The 19,589-nt window shown below is 35.7% G+C and overlaps 1 protein-coding gene across 1 annotated transcript; it reads left to right on the top strand.

Moving 5' to 3' along the window:
- Nucleotides 1-13,218: 13,218 nt before the first annotated feature.
- LOC310725603 (eukaryotic translation initiation factor 5-like) lies at nt 13,219-19,353 on the top strand. Its single transcript, XM_083540589.1, has 13 exons — nt 13,219-13,434; nt 13,515-13,673; nt 13,944-14,118; nt 15,280-15,565; nt 15,671-15,752; nt 15,928-16,100; nt 16,211-16,322; nt 16,562-16,683; nt 16,858-17,019; nt 17,142-17,303; nt 17,851-18,015; nt 18,134-18,271; nt 18,815-19,353. The coding sequence occupies exons 4-13, from the start codon at nt 15,494-15,496 to the stop codon at nt 18,908-18,910; spliced, it is 1,284 nt and encodes a 427-aa protein (XP_083396715.1). The 5' UTR covers nt 13,219-13,434; nt 13,515-13,673; nt 13,944-14,118; nt 15,280-15,493; the 3' UTR covers nt 18,911-19,353.
- The last annotated feature ends 236 nt before the right edge of the window (nt 19,354-19,589 follow it).

The following is a 19,589-nucleotide window of genomic DNA, read 5'->3' as shown; positions in this document are numbered from 1 at the left end:
TTAAAAGTAGGCCAAACAAGACTTTCAAAAAAGACCAAGAAATCAAGCAATCTTTTAAACAGGTCTCTTTAATTAACAAATATATGTACAGTTTAATGTCACAACGTAGACAAACTATAAGATTTCAAAAGAAAAAGAAAAAATTTACCTTGGCAACATCAGGATTTGAGCCCACAACCTTGTGGGAAACTGCTGATTGGTTAACCAACGCCTTACCCGCTCAGCTATCTTGGCACCCTTGTGCATGCAGTCAATAGGCCTAATGAACCAACATGGCTTCTTTTCATATACTTCAACACAATGTAACTCATATTAAAAGTAGGCCAAACAAGACTTTCAAAAAAGACCAAGAAAAAAAGCAATCTTTAAAACAGGTCTCTTTAATTACAAATATATGTACAGTTTAATGTCACAACGTAGACAAACTATAAGATTTCAAAAGAAAAAGGAAGATTGTACCTTGGCGACACCAGGATTTGAACCCACAACCTTGTGGGAAGCTGTTGATTGGTAAACCAACGCCTTACCCACTGAGCTATCTTGGCACACTTATGCATGCAGTCAAAAGGCCTAATGAACCAACATGGCTTCTTTTCCTATACTTCAACACCATGTAACTCATATTAAAAGTAGGCCAAACAAGTCTTCTAAAAAAGACCAAAAAATAAAGCAATCTTTTAAACAGGTCTCTTTAATTGACAAATATATTTATAGTTTAATGTCACAAAGGAGACAAACTATCAGATTTCCAAAAAAAATATATATATATTTTCCTTCGCAACAACTGGATTTGAACCCACAACCTTGTGGGAAACTGCTGATCGATAAACCAACGCCTTACCCACTGAGCTATCTTGTCACCCGTTTGCATCCAATTAATAGGCCTAATGAACCAACATGGCTTCATTTCCTATACTTCAACACCATGTAACTCATTAAAAATAGGCCAAACAAGACTTTCAAAAAAGACCAAGAAAAAAAGCAATCTTTTAAACAGGTCTTTTTAATTAACAAATGTTTGTACAGTTTAATGTCACAACGTAGACAAACTATAAGATTTAAAAAAAAAAAGAAAAATTTACCTTGGCGACACCAGGATTTGAACCCACAACCTTGTGGGAAGCTGTTGATTGGTAAACCAATGCCTTACCCACTGAGCTAACTTGGCACCCTTATGTATGCAGTCAATAGGCCTAATGAACCAACATGGCTTCTTTTCCTATACTTCAACACCATATAACATATTAAAAGTAGGCCAAACAAGTCTTTCAAAAAAGACCAAAAAATAAAGCAATCTTTTAAACAGGTCTCTTTAATTAACAAATATATTTACAGTTTAATGTCACAACGTAGACAAACTATAAGATTTCAAAAGGAAAAGAAAAAAATGTCCTTGGGGACACCAGGATTTGAACCCACAACCTTGTGGAAACCCGCTGATTGGTAAACCAACGCCTTACCCACTGAGCTATCTTGGCACCCTTATGCATGCAGTCAATAGGCCTAATGAACCAACATGGCTTCTTTTCCTATACTTCAACACCATATAACATATTAAAAGTAGGCCAAACAAGTCTTCCAAAAAAGACCAAAAAATAAAGCAATCTTGTAAACAGGTCTTTTTAATTAACAAATGTATGTACAGTTTAATGTCACAACGTAGACAAACTATAAGATTTCAAAAGAAAAAGAAAAGTTGTACCTTGGCGACACCAGGATTTGAACCCACAACCTTGTGTGATACTGCTAATTGATAAACCAATGCCTTACCCACTGAGCTATCTGGTCACTCTTTTGCATGCAGTCAATAGGCCTAATGAACCACCATAGCTTCTTTTCCTATCCTTCAACACCATGTAACTCATATTAAAAATAGGCCAAACAAGACTTTCAAAAAAGACCAAGAAAAAAAGCAATCGTGTAAACAGGTCTTTTTATTTAACAAGTGTATGTACAGTTTAATGTCACAACATAGACAAACTATAAGATTTCAAAAGAAAAAGAAAAATTGTACCTTGGCAACACCAGGATTTGAACACACAACCTTGTGGGAAGCTGTTGATTGGTAAACCATCACCTTACCCACTGAGCTATCTTGGCACCCTTATGCATGCAGTCAATAGGCCTAATGAACCAACATGGCTTCTTTTCCTATACTTCAACACCATATAACATATTAAAAGTAGGCCAAACAAGTCTTCTAAAAAAGACCAAAAAATAAAGCAATCTTTTAAACAGGTCTCCTCAATTGACAAATATATTTACAGTTTAATGTCACAACGTAGACAAACTATAAGATTTCAAAAGGAAACGAAAAAATTTCCTTAGGGACACTAGGATTTGAACCCACAACCTTGTTCTAACCTGCTGATTGGTAAACCAATGCCTTACCCACTGAGCTATCTTGGCACGATCGTGCATGCAGTCAATAGGCCTAATGAACCAACATGGCTTCTTTTCATATACTTCAACACCATGTAACTCATATTAAAAGTAGGCCAAACAAGACTTTCAAAAAAGACCAAGAAAAAAAGCAATCTTTTAAACAGGTCTCTTTAATTAACAAATATATGTACAGTTTAATGTCACAACACAGACAAACTATAAGATTTCAAAAGAAAAAAAAAATCTACATTGGCGACATCAGGATGTGAACCCACAACCTTGTGTGAAACTGCTGATTGGTAAACCAACGACTTACCCACTGAGCTCTCTTGGCACCCTTGTGCAAGCAGTCAATAGGCCTAATGAACCAACATGGCTTCTTTTCATATACTTCAACACCATGTAACTCATATTAAAAGTAGGCCAAACAAGACTTTTAAAAAAGACCAAGAAAAAAAGCAATCTTTTAAACAGGTCTTTTTATTTAACAAATGTATGTACAGTTTAATGTCACAACATAGACAAACTATATGATTTTAAAAGAAAAAGAAAGATTGTACCTTGGCGACACCAGGATTTGAACCCACAACCTTTTGGGAAGTTGTTGATTGGTAAACCAACGCCTTACCCACTGAGCTAACTTGGCGCTCTTGTGCATGCAGTCAATAGGCCTAATGAACCAACATAGCTTCTTTTCCTATACTTCAACACCATATAACATATTAAAAGTAGTCCAAACAAGTCTTTCAAAAAAGACCAAAAAATAAAGCAATCTTTTAAACAGGTCTCTTTAATTAACAAATATATTTACAGATTAAATGTCACAACGTAGACAAACTATATGATTTTAAAAGAAAAAGAAAGATTGTACCTTGGCGACACCAGGATTTGAACCCACAACCTTGTGGGAAGCTGTTGATTGGTAAACCAATGCCTTACCCACTGAGCTATCTTGGCACCCTTCTGCATGCAGTCAATAGGCCTAATGAACCAACATGGCTTCTTTTCCTATACTTCAACACCATATAACATATTAAAAGTAGGCCAAACAAGTCTTCTAAAAAAGACCAAAAAATAAAGCAATCTTTTAAACAGGTCTCTTTAATTGACAAATATATTTACAGTTTAATGTCACAACGTAGACAAACTATAAGATTTCAAAAGGAGAAGAAAAAAATTTCCTTGTGGACACAAGGATTTGAACCCACAACCTTGTGGGAACCTGCTAATTGGTAAACCAACACCTTACCCACTGAGCTATCTTGGCACCTTTGTGCATGCAGTCAATAGGCCTAATGAACCAACATGGCTTCTTTTCATATACTTCAACATCATGTAACTCATATTAAAAGTGGGCCAAACAAGACTTTCAAAAAAGACCAAGAAATAAAGCAATCTTTTAAACAGGTCTCTTTAATTAACAAATATATGTACAGTTTAATGTCACAACGTAGACAAACTATAAGATTTCAAAAGAAAAAGAAAAAATTTACCTTGGGGACACCAGGATTTGAACCCACAACTTTGTGGGAACCCGCTGATTGGTAAACCAACGCCTTACCCACTGAGCTATCTTGGCAACTTTGTGCATGCAGTCAATAGGCCTAATGAACCAACATGGCTTCTTTTCATATACTTCAACATCATGTAACTCATATTAAAAGTAGGCCAAACAAGACTTTCAAAAAAGACCAAGAAATAAAGCAATCTTTTAAACAGGTCTCTTTAATTAACAAATATATGTACAGTTTAATGTCACAACGTAGACAAACTATAAGATTTCAAAAGGAAAAGAAAAAATTTACCTTGGCAACATCAGGATTTGAACCCACAACCTTGTGGGAAACTGCTGATTGGTAAACCAACGACTTACCCACTCAGCTATCTTGGCACCCTTGTGCAATGCAGTCAATAGGACTAATGAACCAACATGGCTTCTTTTCATATACTTCAACACCATGTAACTCATATTAAAAGTAGGCCAAACAAGACTTTCAAAAAAGACCAAGAAAAAAAGCAATCTTTTAAACAGGTCTTTTTATTTAACAAATGTATGTACAGTTTAATGTCACAACGTAGACAAACTATAAGATTTCAAAAGAAAAAAATAATCTACATTGGCGACATCAGGATTTGAACCCCCAACCTTGGGGGAAACTGCTGATTGGTAAACCAACGGCTTACCCACTGAGCTATCTTGGCACCCTTGTGCATGCAGTCAATAGGCCTAATGAACCAACATGGCTTCTTTTCATATACTTCAACACCATGTAACTCATATTAAAAGTAGGCCAAACAGGACTTTAAAAAAAAAAAACCAAGAAAAAAAGCAATCTTTTTAACAGGTCTCTTTAATTAACAAATATATGTACAGTTTAATGTCACAACGTAGACAAACTATAAGATTTCAAAAGAAAAAAAAAATCTACATTGGCGACATCAGGATTTGAACCCACAACCTTGTGGGAAACTGCTGATTGGTAAACCAACGCCTTACCCACTGAGCTATCTTGGCACCTTTATGCATGCAGTCAATAGGCCTAATGAACCAACATGGCTTCTTTTCATATACTTCAACATCATGTAACTCATATTAAAAGTAGGCCAAACAAGACTTTTAAAAAAGACCAAGAAATCAAGCAATCTTTTAAACAGGTCTCTTTAATTAACAAATATATGTACAGTTTAATGTCACAACGTAGACAAACTATAAGATTTCAAAAGAAAAAGAAAAAATTTACCTTGGCAACATCAGGATTTGAGCCCACAACCTTGTGGGAAACTGCTGATTGGTTAACCAACGCCTTACCCGCTCAGCTATCTTGGCACCCTTGTGCATGCAGTCAATAGGCCTAATGAACCAACATGGCTTCTTTTCATATACTTCAACACAATGTAACTCATATTAAAAGTAGGCCAAACAAGACTTTCAAAAAAGACCAAGAAAAAAAGCAATCTTTAAAACAGGTCTCTTTAATTACAAATATATGTACAGTTTAATGTCACAACGTAGACAAACTATAAGATTTCAAAAGAAAAAGGAAGATTGTACCTTGGCGACACCAGGATTTGAACCCACAACCTTGTGGGAGGCTGTTGATTGGTAAACCAACGCCTTACCCACTGAGCTATCTTGGCACACTTATGCATGCAGTCAAAAAGCCTAATGAACCAACATGGCTTCTTTTCATATACTTCAACACAATGTAACTCATATTAAAAGTAGGCCAAACAAGACTTTCAAAAAAGACCAAGAAAAAAAGCAATCTTTAAAACTGGTCTCTTTAATTACAAATATATGTACAGTTTAATGTCACAACGTAGACAAACTATAAGATTTCAAAAGAAAAAGGAAGATTGTACCTTGGCGACACCAGGATTTGAACCCACAAACTTGTGGGAAGCTGTTGATTGGTAAACCAACGCCTTACCCACTGAGCTATCTCGGCACACTTATGCATGCAGTCAAAAGGCCTAATGAACCAACATGGCTTCTTTTCCTATACTTCAACACCATGTAACTCATATTAAAAGTAGGCCAAACAAGTCTTCTAAAAAAGACCAAAAAATAAAGCAATCTTTTAAACAGGTCTCTTTAATTGACAAATATATTTATAGTTTAATGTCACAAAGGAGACAAACTATCAGATTTCCAAAAAAAATATATATATATTTTCCTTCGCAACAACTGGATTTGAACCCACAACCTTGTGGGAAACTGCTGATCGATAAACCAAAGCCTTACCCACTGAGCTATCTTGTCACGCGTTTGCATGCAATTAATAGGCCTAATGAACCAACATGGCTTCATTTCCTATACTTCAACACCATGTAACTCATATTAAAAATAGGCCAAACAAGACTTTCAAAAAAGACCAAGAAAAAAAGCAATCTTTTAAACAGGTCTTTTTAATTAACAAATGTTTGTACAGTTTAATGTCACAACGTAGACAAACTATAAGATTAAAAAAAAAAAAGAAACATTTACCTTGGCGACACCAGGATTTGAACCCACAACCTTGTGGGAAGCTGTTGATTGGTAAACCAATGCCTTACCCACTGAGCTAACTTGGCACCCTTATGTATGCAGTCAATAGGCCTAATGAACCAACATGGCTTCTTTTCCTATACTTCAACACCATATAACATATTAAAAGTAGGCCAAACAAGTCTTTCAAAAAAGACCAAAAAATAAAGCAATCTTTTAAACAGGTCTCTTTAATTAACAAATATATTTTCAGTTTAATGTCACAACGTAGACAAACTATAAGATTTCAAAAGGAAAAGAAAAAAATGTCCTTGGGGACACCAGGATTTGAACCCACAACCTTGTGGAAACCCGCTGATTGGTAAACCAACGCCTTACCCACTGAGCTATCTTGGCAACTTTGTGCATACAGTCAATAGGACTAATGAACCAACATGGCTTCTTTTCATATACTTCAACATCATGTAACTCATATTAAAAGTAGGCCAAACAAGACGTTCAAAAAAGACCAAGAAATTAAGCAATCTTTTAAACAGGTCTCTTTAATTAACAAATATATGTACAGTTTAATGTCACAACGTAGACAAACTATAAGATTTCAAAAGAAAAAGAAAAAATTTACCTTGGCAACATCATGATTTGAACCCACAACTTTGTGGGAAGCTGTTGATTGGTAAACCAATGCCTTACCCACTGAGCTAACTTGGCACCCTTAAGCATGCAGTCAATAGGCCTAATGAACCAACATGGCTTCTTTTCCTATACTTCAACACCATATAACATATTAAAAGTAGGCCAAACAAGTCTTTTAAAAAAGACCAAAAAATAAAGCAATCTTTTAAACAGGTCTCTTTAATTAACAAATATATTTACAGTTTAATGTCACAACGTAGACAAACTATAAGATTTCAAAAGGAAAAGAAAGAAATTTCCTTGGGGACACCAGGATTTGAACCCACAACCTTGTGGAAACCCGCTGATTGGTAAACCAACGCCTTACCCACTGAGCTATCTTGGCAACTTTGTGCATACAGTCAATAGGACTAATGAACCAACATGGCTTCTTTTCATATACTTCAACATCATGTAACTCATATTAAAAGTAGGCCAAACAAGACGTTCAAAAAATACCAAGAAATAAAGCAATCTTTTAAACAGGTCTCTTTAATTAACAAATATATGTACAGTTTAATGTCACAACGTAGACAAACTATAAGATTTCAAAAGAAAAAGAAAAAATTTACCTTGGCAACATCATGATTTGAACCCACAACCTTGTGGGAAACTGCTGATTGGTAAACCAACGCCTTACCCACTGAGCTAACTTGGCACCCTTATGCATGCAGTCAATAGGCCTAATGAACCAACATGGCTTCTTTTCCTATACTTCAACACCATATAACATATTAAAAGTACAGTTTAATGTCACAACGTAGACAAACTATAAGATTTCAAAAGGAACCCAAAAAATTTCCTTAGGGACACTAGGATTTGAACCCACAACCTTGTTCTAACCTGCTGATTGGTAAACCAATGCCTTACCCACTGAGCTATCTTGGCACCTTTGTGCATGCAGTCAATAGGCCTAATGAACCAACATGGCTTCTTTTCATATACTTCAACACAATGTAACTCATATTAAAAGTAGGCCAAACAAGACTTTCAAAAAAGACCAAGAAAAAAAGCAATCTTTAAAACAGGTCTCTTTAATTGACAAATATATTTACAGTTTAATGTCACAAAGGAGACAAACTATCAGATTTCAAAAGAAAAAGGAAGATTGTACCTTGGCGACACCAGGATTTGAACCCACAACCTTGTGGGAAGCTGTTGATTGGTAAACCAACGCCTTACCCACTGAGCTATCTTGGCACACTTATGCATGCAGTCAAAAGGCCTAATGAACCAACATGGCTTCTTTTCCTATACTTCAACACCATGTAACTCATATTAAAAGTAGGCCAAACAAGTCTTCTAAAAAAGCCCAAAAAATAAAGCAATCTTTTAAACAGGTCTCTTTAATTGACAAATATATTTACAGTTTAATGTCACAAAGGAGACAAACTATCAGATTTCCAAAAAAATATATATATATTTTCCTTCGCAACAACTGGATTTGAACCCACAACCTTGTGGGAAACTGCTGATCGATAAACCAACGCCTTACCCGCTGAGCTATCTTGTCACGTGTTTGCATGCAATTAATAGGCCTAATGAACCAAATTGTCTTCTTTTCATATACTTCAACACCATGTAACTCATGTTAAAAGTAGGCCAAACAAGACTTTCAAAAAAGACCAAGAAACAAAAGCAATCTTTTAAACAGGTCTTTTTATTTAACAAATGTATGTTCAGTTTAATGTCACAACGTAGACAAACTATATGATTTTAAAAGAAAAAGAAAGATTGTACCTTGGCGACAACAAGATTTGAACCCACAACCTTGTGAGAAGCTGTTGATTGGTAAACCAACACCTTACCCACTGAGCTATCTTGGCACCCTTATGCATGCAGTCAATAGGCCTAATGAACCAACATGGCTTCTTTTCCTATACTTCAACACCATATAACATATTAAAAGTAGGCCAAACAAGACTTTCAAAAAAGACCAAGAAAAAAAGGAATCTTTTAAACAGGTCTCTTTAATTAACAAATATATGTACAGTTTAATGTCACAACGTAGACAAACTATAAGATTTCAAAAGAAAAAAAAAATCTACATTGGCGACATCAGGATGTGAACCCACAACCTTGTGTGAAACTGCTGATTGGTAAACCAACGACTTACCCACTGAGCTCTCTTGGCACCCTTGTGCATGCAGTCAATAGGCCTAATGAACCAACATGGCTTCTTTTCATATACTTCAACACCATGTAACTCATATTAAAAGTAGGCCAAACAAGACTTTCAAAAAAGACCAAGAAAAAAAGCAATCTTTTAAACAGGTCTCTTTAATTGACAAATATATTTACAGTTTAATGTCACAACATAGACAAACTATATGATTTTAAAAGAAAAAGAAAGATTGCACCTTGGCGACACCAGGATTTGAACCCACAACCTTGTGGGAACCTGCTGATTGGTAAACCAACACCTTACCCACTGAGCTATCTTGGCAACTTTGTGCAGCCAGTCAATAGGCCTAATGAACCAACATGGCTTCTTTTCCTATACTTCAACACCATAAAACATATTAAAAGTAGGCCAAACAAGTCTTCCAAAAAAGATAAAAAAATAAAGCAATCTTTTAAACAGGTCTCTTTAATTAATAAATACATTTACAGTTTAATGTCACAAAGTAAACAAATTATTAGATTAAAAAAATAATAATAATAAATTCCAACTTGGCAACAGCAGCATTTGAACCCACAACCTTTTGGGAATCTGCTGATTGGTAAACCAACACCTTACCCATTAAGCTATATTGTCATCCTTGTGTATGCAGTCAATAGGCCCAATGAACCGATATGGCTTTTTTTCCTATACTTTAACACCATGTAACTCATATTAAAAGTAGGCCAAGCAAGTCTTTTAAAAAAGACCAAGAAATAAAGCAATCTTTTAACAGGTCTCTTTAATTAACAAATAGATTTAGTTTAATGTCACAAAGGAGACAAATTATTAGATTTCAAAAGAAAAAAGAAAAATTCTACCTTGGCAACATGTAACTCATATTAAAAAAAGGCCAAACAAGTCTTTAAAAAAAAGACCAAAACATAAAGCAATCTTTTAAACAGGTCTCTTTACTTAACAAAATATTTACAGTTTATTGTCACAAAGTAAACAAATTATTAGATTTAAAAAAAACAAAAAAAAAAGAAAAAGATTTCACCTTGGCAACAGCAGGATTTAAACCCACAAACTTTTGGGAACCTGCTGATTGGTACACCAACACCTTACCCATTGAGCTATATTGTCTCCCTTGAGTATGCATTTAATAGGCCTAATGAACCAACGTGGCTTCTTTTCTTATACTATAACACCAAGAAACTCATATTAAAAGTAGACCAAACAAGTCTTTCATAAAAGACCAAGAAATAAAGCAATATTTTTAACAGGTCTCTTTTATTAACAAAAAGATTTACAGTTTAATGTCAAAAAGTAGACAAATTAATAGATAAAAAAAAAAAAGAAAGAAAAATGTAACCTTGGCAACACCAGGATTTGAACCGACAACCTTGGGGGTAACTGCAGATTGGTAAACCAACACCTTACCCACTGAGCTATCTTGTCACCCTTGTGCATGCAGTCAATGGGCCCATTGAACCAACATGGCTTCTGTTCCTACACTTTAACACCATGTAACTCATCTTAAAAAAAGGCCAAACAAGTCTTTAAAAAAAAAAAAGACCAAGAAATAAAGCAATCTTTTAAACAGGTCTCTTTAATTAACAAAAAGATTTACAGATTAATGTCACAAAGTAGACAAATTATTAGATTTCAAAAGAAAAAAGAAAAATGTCACCTTGGCAACACCAGGATTTGAACCCACAACCTTGTGGGAACCTGCTGATTGGTAAACCAACAACTTACCCACTGAGCTTTTTGTCACCCTTGTGCATGCAGTCAATAGGCCTAATGAACCAACATGGCTTCTTTTTCTATACTTCAACACCATATAACATATTAAAAGTAGGCCAAACAAGTCTTTCAAAAAAGACCAAGAAATAAAGCAATCTTTTAAACAGGTCTCTTAATTGAAGCAGCCAGTTGTGCCCATGTTTATATTATATATATATATATATATATATATATATATATATATATATATATATATATATATATATATATATATATATATATATATACATATATATTTATTTATTTATTTATTTATTTATTTATTTATTTATTTTTAATGTAAATTTCATTTTATATTTACATGTATTAATTTCATTATTTCGCACATGATTTTATCATTTATTTATTTATCTATCTATTTATTTATTTATTTATTTATTTATTTATTTATTTTTATTTTTTTTTATTTTTTTTTTTTACACTACATCCAAAAGAAATTCAGTGTTTCCACATTTGAGATCAAGGCAGTCATTAGATCCAAGCTGAGCAATGAGGACAAGGTCTTCAAAAAATTTAACTTCTCTGAATAATAAAGTGAATATATGAATTGTTTGCAAATTTCAAATACATGTGGTCTAATTTTCAGCTGCTTATTTTAAAGGGAATAGATAATAAAGATAATCACATTCATTGTTGCGTTGTATTTTATGATTATTACGGTGGCATTGTGCTGTCATTATACAGTGGGTAAGGAAAGTATTCAGACCCCCTTAAATTTTCACTCTTTGTTATCTTGCAGCCATTTGCTAAAATCATTTAAGTTCATTTATTTTCCTTATTAATGTACACATAGCACCCCATATTGACAGAAAAACACAGATTTGTTGACATTGTTGCAGATTTATTAAAAAAGAAAAACTGAAATATCACATCCTAAGTCCTAAGTATTCAAACCCTTTGCTGTGACACTCATATTTTTAACTTAGGTGCTATCTATACTTGAGTCCAGCTGTGTTTAATTATACTGATTGGACTTGATTAGGAAAGCCACACACCTGTCTATATAAGACCTTACAGGTCACAATGCATGTCAGAGCAAATGAGAATCATGATTTCAAAGAAACTGCCTGAAGAGCTCAGAGACAGAATTGTGGCAAGGCACACATCTGTCCAAGGTTACAAAAAAATTTCTGCTGCACTTAAGGTTCCTAATGAGGAAGGGGAAAAATTTAAACTTAAATGATTTTAGCAAATGACTGCAATATATCAGAGTGAAAAATTTAAGGGTGTCTGAATACTTTCCGTACCCACTGTATATAGTCTTGTGTGAAAATAAAACTTGATATTCTCAATATTCTGTTCAAAATTTTTACGATATTCTATATCTCTTTATTGCACTTCAGTAGTATTGAAATTGCACTTTAGTTTTAGTTTAGTAACTTTAGGAAGTAGTTCAGCTGTACTGCAGTAATACTGTAGTTGTATAATAGTAGTACTTTAGTTGTATTGCTGTAATACTGCAGTTTTATTTTATTAACAGTGTACCTTTACCTGATATCTTACTATGTATACTGAAAAACTGCAGTTTTTTTTGTGTCCACAAAAAATAACATTTTTTCAGCATTTAACAAAAACTGCAGTCTTCTTTTTTTTTCGACTGCTCCCATTAGTGGTAGCCACAGTGGATCATCCGTCTCCATACCCCCCTGTCTTCTACATCTGCCTCTTTCAAACCAACTACCTGCATGTCTTCCCCTTACCACATCCATAATCCTCCTCTTTTCCTCCTTCCTGGTGGCTCCATCCTCATCATTCTCCTACCGATACACTCCATGTCCCTCCTCTGCACATGTCCAAACCATCTCAATCACGCCTCGCTCACTTTGTCTCCAAAATGTCCTACATGCGCTGTCCCTCTAATAAACTCATTTCTAATCCTGTCCATCCTCACCACTCCCAACGAAAACCTTAACATCGTCAGCTCTGCTACCTCCAGCGCCACCTCCTGTCTTTTACTCAATGCCACTGTCTCTAAACCATACAACATTGCAGGTCTTACCACAGGCCTATAAACTTCACCACCACCAAGCTCCTGTCTGACCTCTTCTCTGAATATCACACAAAGTATTCCTCCTTCAGTTTATATCTCATTCTTTTTTTTAGTCTTCACACTCCTCCTCTTCTTTTTCACCTCCAAAGCCATCCTACAGACCACATCCGATGCTGTCTAGCTACATGGAGAAGTATAGAGTGTAAAGAGTATAAAGTGAGGGAGGTGAGATTAAGATGGTTTGTACATGTGCAGAGGACGGACATAAGGGTATATATCGGTAGGTGAATGCTGAGAATGGAGCTGCCAGGAAAGAGGAAAAGTGGATTGCCAAGATGGAAGTTTATGGATGTGGTGAGGACAGACATGTAGGTAGTTGGTTTAAAAGAGGCAGATGTAGAGGACAGAGTAGTGTGGAGATGATCCGCTGTGGCGACCCCTAACGGGAGCAGCCGAAAGAAGAAGAAGGAAACGTACTGTATGTATAAGGTAGATTGTGCAATTCAATGGGAAAGCTGAGGAGGGAGGAGGCGAATAGATTGTGATTGACATTTAAACTGTACACCCAGGATGCAGGTTGTGTCACGGCAGTGGGAGTTTGTCCAATGGATGCCTTGTAGGGGCGGGCTCACTCGTCATGTGAGGAGTACTGACTCGTCATAGAGACTCGGCTGTGTTTTCGAGGCGCTCTGTGCCCCTGCATAGCGACGCGAGAAGGTTCTAGATAGGTAAGACCTGCAGATTGGAACAATATAACGAAATGAAAATTAAGCTTTAGTTGATTTGATTTTTAATCATTTGCTCTTTTATCGTGACAGAACATGTAAAATATTTTACATCAATTTTTTTTTTCCCTGTTTCCAACAAGCTGGTTATATAAACCAGCTAGCTAATAGGTCATCCCGGTTATTTCAGATAAATCTCTAGCAATACTTAACTTGTTTTAATGGATTGAAAATCGATATAACGTGTTTTTTTTTTATATATTTTATTCTCAGATTCCAGTATCGTTTTCGGATACCTGCTGTGTTGCCCTGAGCCTTTTCTCTTAAAGCCGTGTCAAGTTACATTCTTGGATCACGACCCAAAAACTCTACTTCAGCTTGACTATCAGCTCTTCACTCCGTCGTTGGACGACTAGCGTTGTGTTTATGTCTTTATTTTACGGAAACGGTAAGCGGTTTTTTGGAAATAAAAACGCCTCATTCACTATTCCTAACGTGAATTTATTCGGTTTGTACCCGTTTAATTGTGTCCTCGATAATCTTAGCCAGCCGCTAGCATAAAGGGTGTGAATGTCGTGAAGAACCAGGCTTAAAATGGCGTCTTGCGTGCGCACCGCGGTGGCGCACGTACAGCTCAATTAGCTTAGCCTAGCTTAGCCATGACGCACTCTGCACCAGGATGAAAAATGAGTCGACTTTGTCGACGGTTTATTCATTCCTTAAGAAGCTAAGCGTTCGGATTCCGGACTGGGAAAGGCGAGAACGGAGATGTTCTTGTTTTTTATCCATGTTTGCATATCTGGACAAGCGGACATTGTGGAACGCGCAGGTAGTCACGGGGGCGAGACTCAGGACGGTGTAAATATTCTTAGTTCTGCGTCAACGCAATTAAAGTGTTACCGGATAATTGTTTCTTCTTCTAGAAAACACATCTGGGAGGACTGAACTGGATGGAAGAATCCCTGTTTTTATTGTAAATCATCCCTGAGTTTGGTTTAGTGGAGCCAGACTAAAACTAAATGTGCTCAATTTGATCTGCTGAGCATTAAAACTTGACACAGATTTACTTCACGTGTATATAAAGTCTTTTTGACCCGAGAATAAAACAAGTGAAATAAAAAGCAAATTTCTAGTTGGCATGCACAATCACTCTTATGTGTTACTCCCTTTTTTTTTCTCTTCTCTCCGTGCAATTTAAGAGCCTGGGTGTAAGAAGTAAACTCTTAGGTTTGTGTCTTTACACCACCCCCCCCCCCCCCCAAAAAAGCACACATATATTCAGAGTTTCAAAAGATCTGTCAGCTGCCCAAAATCAATACGACCTTTGAACAGTACAATCATTGCTCAGTAGTGAACAGAGCACAAGGGCTGTTACTGGTCACCGAATCCAAACTTAACTCGGGTTTGATTAAAGTGTTTCTCGTTTACACTCTTAACATGGATTACTGTGCCGGTTTTATTTTCAATGACTTGCGTAGCTTAATCAGTCACGTGATGACCGAAAATACCTCAAACAAATTTTGGAAAATGAATTTTTCCGGCAAATTGCTGTAAATACTGTCAGTGTGCTCCTGTTTAGCTGATTTAAATGTGTTCTTTTCTTTTTCAGAGCTGTTGCGCAGCTGTTGGAACGCAAGCGGTGTCAACCTAGACCACGAGCAAGAAACCTGCAGCCTCTGTGGCAAAATCTTTTTCATGTCAGAGACCGAGCAAGCTTGCAGTCGTTTATGTCATCCCGTCTTCTCCAGACAGAAGATACCCAAAAATCCCCATTCAGGATCTTTTTATCTTAGCTTAGCTGATAGTGTTACAGGTCACTCAAAATGTCTGTTAACGTCAACCGCAATGTGTCGGACCAGTTCTACCGCTACAAGATGCCCCGTCTGATTGCCAAGGTACTTTATTCCCTTATGTTTTTCATGCTAGATTTGTATGTCTCTGACTTGCGATGAGCCTTTTTTTGCTCATTTCTGTTCATAATTAATAATTTTTTTGACCAGGTGGAGGGCAAAGGGAATGGAATCAAGACGGTCATTGTCAACATGGTTGATGTTGCAAAGGCACTGAATCGTCCTCCAACATGTATGTTTTTAGCGATTATCTTCATTTAATGGAGTCAGTTTAGGATCAGTGTAATGCAGAACGTTATTCATTCTAGTAGCATATTGTGATTTGCTCTTTTTAGATGTTAGTTATTGACACGTGTATGCCAATTTATTTTTTAACACAATCTATCTTTTTTTTTTTTTTTTTTAAGATCCAACCAAGTTTTTTGGCTGTGAGCTTGGGGCTCAGACCCAGTTTGACACAAAGAATGACCGCTACATAGTAAACGGCTCCCATGAGGCCAACAAACTACAGGACATGCTGGATGGATTCATACGCAAGTTTGTGCTGTGCCCAGAGTGTGATAATCCTGAGACTGACTTAGTAAGACTGGATGTGCTAATTTGACTCAAACTAAATTAGTTTAAATACTAAATTATGTAAATTGTTCTTAGTAGGGTTTTTCATTTCCCTTTTTTTCTCTCTCCCTCTAGCATGTTAATCTAAAGAAACAAACCATTGGAAATTCTTGTAAGGCTTGCGGATATCGGGGAATGCTAGACACTCGCCACAAACTGTGCACTTTCATCCTTAAAAATCCACCAGGTGAGCTTATTTATCTGTATTACTACTGGCATGAAAATGAACAGCTTCATTTTAAATTCTGAAACTGCAGAAACTACCAGAAATAATTTCTAATTTGTTGAAAATATGTGAAAGAAATCATGTTTATGTAGCCACCAAAACATGTCTTCTGGTCTATGATGCAGTTGTGTTGGCATTTCATAAGGATTGTCTTTCCTGTTTTTTTTTTTTTTTTCCTTTAAAACTCGCCATAAATGCAGAGTGTGATAGTGGGTCTGTGAAGAAAGAGAAGGATAAGAAAAACCGAAAGAAGGACAAGGAAAATGGCTCAGGAAGTGGTGATTCTGGAAACCATAATGATATTGATGCACCAGATGCTGTGGTGAGAGCATTTTTATCCCTTTATTTTTTTTTAGTGGTGGTCATAAAGGGTCAGTTGAATTAGAAATGGCATGTTTTACTTGAGTTTCAGGTGAAATAAAGTGAAAAAACTACTTGCAGTGTGGAAACCTTTGCATGAAAATGACTCTTCAGTTAAAAAACTACCTGTGTTTAGGATGGTAATGAAGATGATGAGGACTGGGCAGAGGAGACCACCGAGGAGGCCCAGCGTCGGAGAATGGAGGAAATCAGTGACCACGCTAAGAACTTGACACTTTCAGATGACCTGGAAAAGACCCTAGAGGATAGAGTCAACATGTTTTATAATTTTGTCAAGGTAAGTGGATAAGAGTGGTTATGGATTAGTACTGAAAAATTACAGGTTAATTTTAAAACAAAAAGCTTCCTGAATTGTATTGAAGTATTTTTTGACTTATTTTTCTGTTTCACCACTTTTAGCAAAAGAAAGAAAATGCCACAATAAACTCTGCAGACAAGGAGATTCTGGCCGAGGCAGAGCGTCTGGATGTGAGAGCAATGGGCCCGCTCATCCTTAGTGAACTACTCTTTAATGAAAACATCAGAGACCAGATAAAAAAATATAAACGCCACTTTCTACGTGTAAGTCTCTGTTAACTTTGGTAATGAAATTAAAAAGATGGAACAAAAAACCGAAGTCTAGTTTTAAGTCATTGATTTTGCTGATATTTCCTAAAGATACAAAATGCAACACACATGATACTGAGGATTTTAACTACTTGAAAGATACAAGGTGTCGCACCACATATGAAGCATTTCAATTTCAACTTTGGGTCTATTAGCACCAGTTTGTGGTTTTTGTTGGCTTGTTTTGACTTTATGGATTAATTTACTGTAAACTAGATTATATTTTTACCTTGGTTAACAGCTAACTTATTTGAGCGAGGAACACATATGCAATTAAACATATGCATATGCAAAAACTTACCTCTGACTTCAGTCTTCTTGTGTAAGATCATTTTTGACGTTAGTGGCCAAGTTTCAAAGTGAGGGAAAGAAAATTCATGATTTTGTTTGTCTTAGCAATTTTTGTTGTTGTTGGTGCAGCCATGTTAATTGTGTGTGTATTTGCAGACATTTGCTGTGTCCATCTTTTTCTGATTCTCTGAATCATTCTTTACTAATACAGTTCTGCCATAATGACAAGAAGGCTCAGAAATACCTGCTGGGTGGATTTGAGTGTTTGGTGAAGCTTCACCAAGCTCAGCTGCTGCCTAGAGTTCCAATCATACTGAAGGATTTGTATGATGCAGACCTGCTGGAGGAGGATGTCATTCTCTCCTGGGCTGAAAAGGTATGCACATAAAAATATAAATGTCACATTTCTTTAAAATGTTTTACTAGGCAGGACGTTACTTGACCATAGTTTCCATATAATTTCTAGTGTGTTACAATGTGGTTTTATCTTTAAGGTGTCCAAGAAATATGTCTCTAAAGAGCTTGCAAAGGAGATCCATGCAAAGGCTGCTCCTTTTGTCAAATGGCTGAAGGAGGCAGAAGAAGAAAGTGAGGGAAGTGAAGAAGAGGAGGCAGATGATGAGAATGTAGAGGTAAATAAGGTCAACCTGTAACTATTATTTATGTGTGTATGTATGTATATATATATATATATATATATATATATATATATATATATGCAATCTGCAAATGTACAAGCAAAAAAATAACAATGAATATTGAACATATATTTTTTATAAATAATGATATAATAATTAAATAAAAATAAATATTAAAAAAGGATTGTAGCTTTTAGCTACCTGAAGTTAAACTTTTTAAATGTCAATTTTTATCTAAGGTGCTTTTGAACAGTCTTGTTGACTAATTGTGCAAATGCAGATTGCTAGCTGGAGATGTTTAAACTTTAATGCAATGTGCCCAAGGTAAGGTTAAGTTATATTTTATGAATAATGAACACTGAGGGCCCACTGGCACCTCAAGGGTACACGGATTAGTTAAACACCCAAGAGTAAACAAAACTTATAATTTGTCTTTATAGTCAATCATGCATAAATGCTTTAAAGCCTTCAAAACAGTAACCTCGGTCATATTTTCTGGGCTTTAAATTACCCTGTTTTCACCTTCTTGCCCTCCAGGTTGTATACTCTTCCTCTGCCCGGGAGCTGAAAGTGGAGACCGTTCAACCAAAGAAAACTGAGGAGGAAGATGACCTTGACATTGATGCCATTTAAAGAAATCTTTGGCAACCAGTGTTGATTATCCAGCTAGCTTAATTTACAAAATAATCTGAATAATACTAGTAGCCCTCTTTTCAGTCCCTTGCTTTAGTTTTCCATGCTTTAATCTTTCACCATTTTATGGTTTTTTTTTAAATTATTTCTTCTTAAGAAATTACTGAGGCATGTTTTAAAATGGCGCTTTCACTGTCTTGATGCTAAACTGTTGTTAATTTTCTCTCTACTAAAGAAATTGTGACTTTGACCTTCTTTGGTTGAAGGATATATATATTCACCTAAGATGCACAGTTGGTTGTGATGTTTAAATGTCTTTAATCATTAAATAAAGGATGCATTCTTGTTACTTATACTGATATTTGTGGTGTCTGAAAGATTTTGTTTGTAATTGCAGCCTGTTAACTGTCTGATTACAAAGAATTAAAGAAAAACTAACTGCAGTAGTGTTTCCTTTTGGTCAAACTTTATTTATTTTTTAATATGTGGAGATAGACATGAAATGTCTTACATAAACCACATTCACACTGAATATAAATAGTCTCTGATTATGTAATCGAAAACCATACAATAAATCGGTATGATTATGATAAAAGCTTTTTGATTTGAAGGGGTGCAGTTTCTCCCCTTATCACCTCATTAACTGTCCGTGTGGAAACATAGCAAAGGTTCCGTTTGG

The sequence above is a fragment of the Silurus aristotelis genome (assembly GCF_946808225.1).
Source record: "Silurus aristotelis genome assembly, chromosome: 4".
NCBI lineage: Eukaryota > Metazoa > Chordata > Actinopteri > Siluriformes > Siluridae > Silurus > Silurus aristotelis.
Note: the sequence above shows the minus strand (reverse complement) of the source record. Positions and strands in the feature narration are given on the sequence as shown.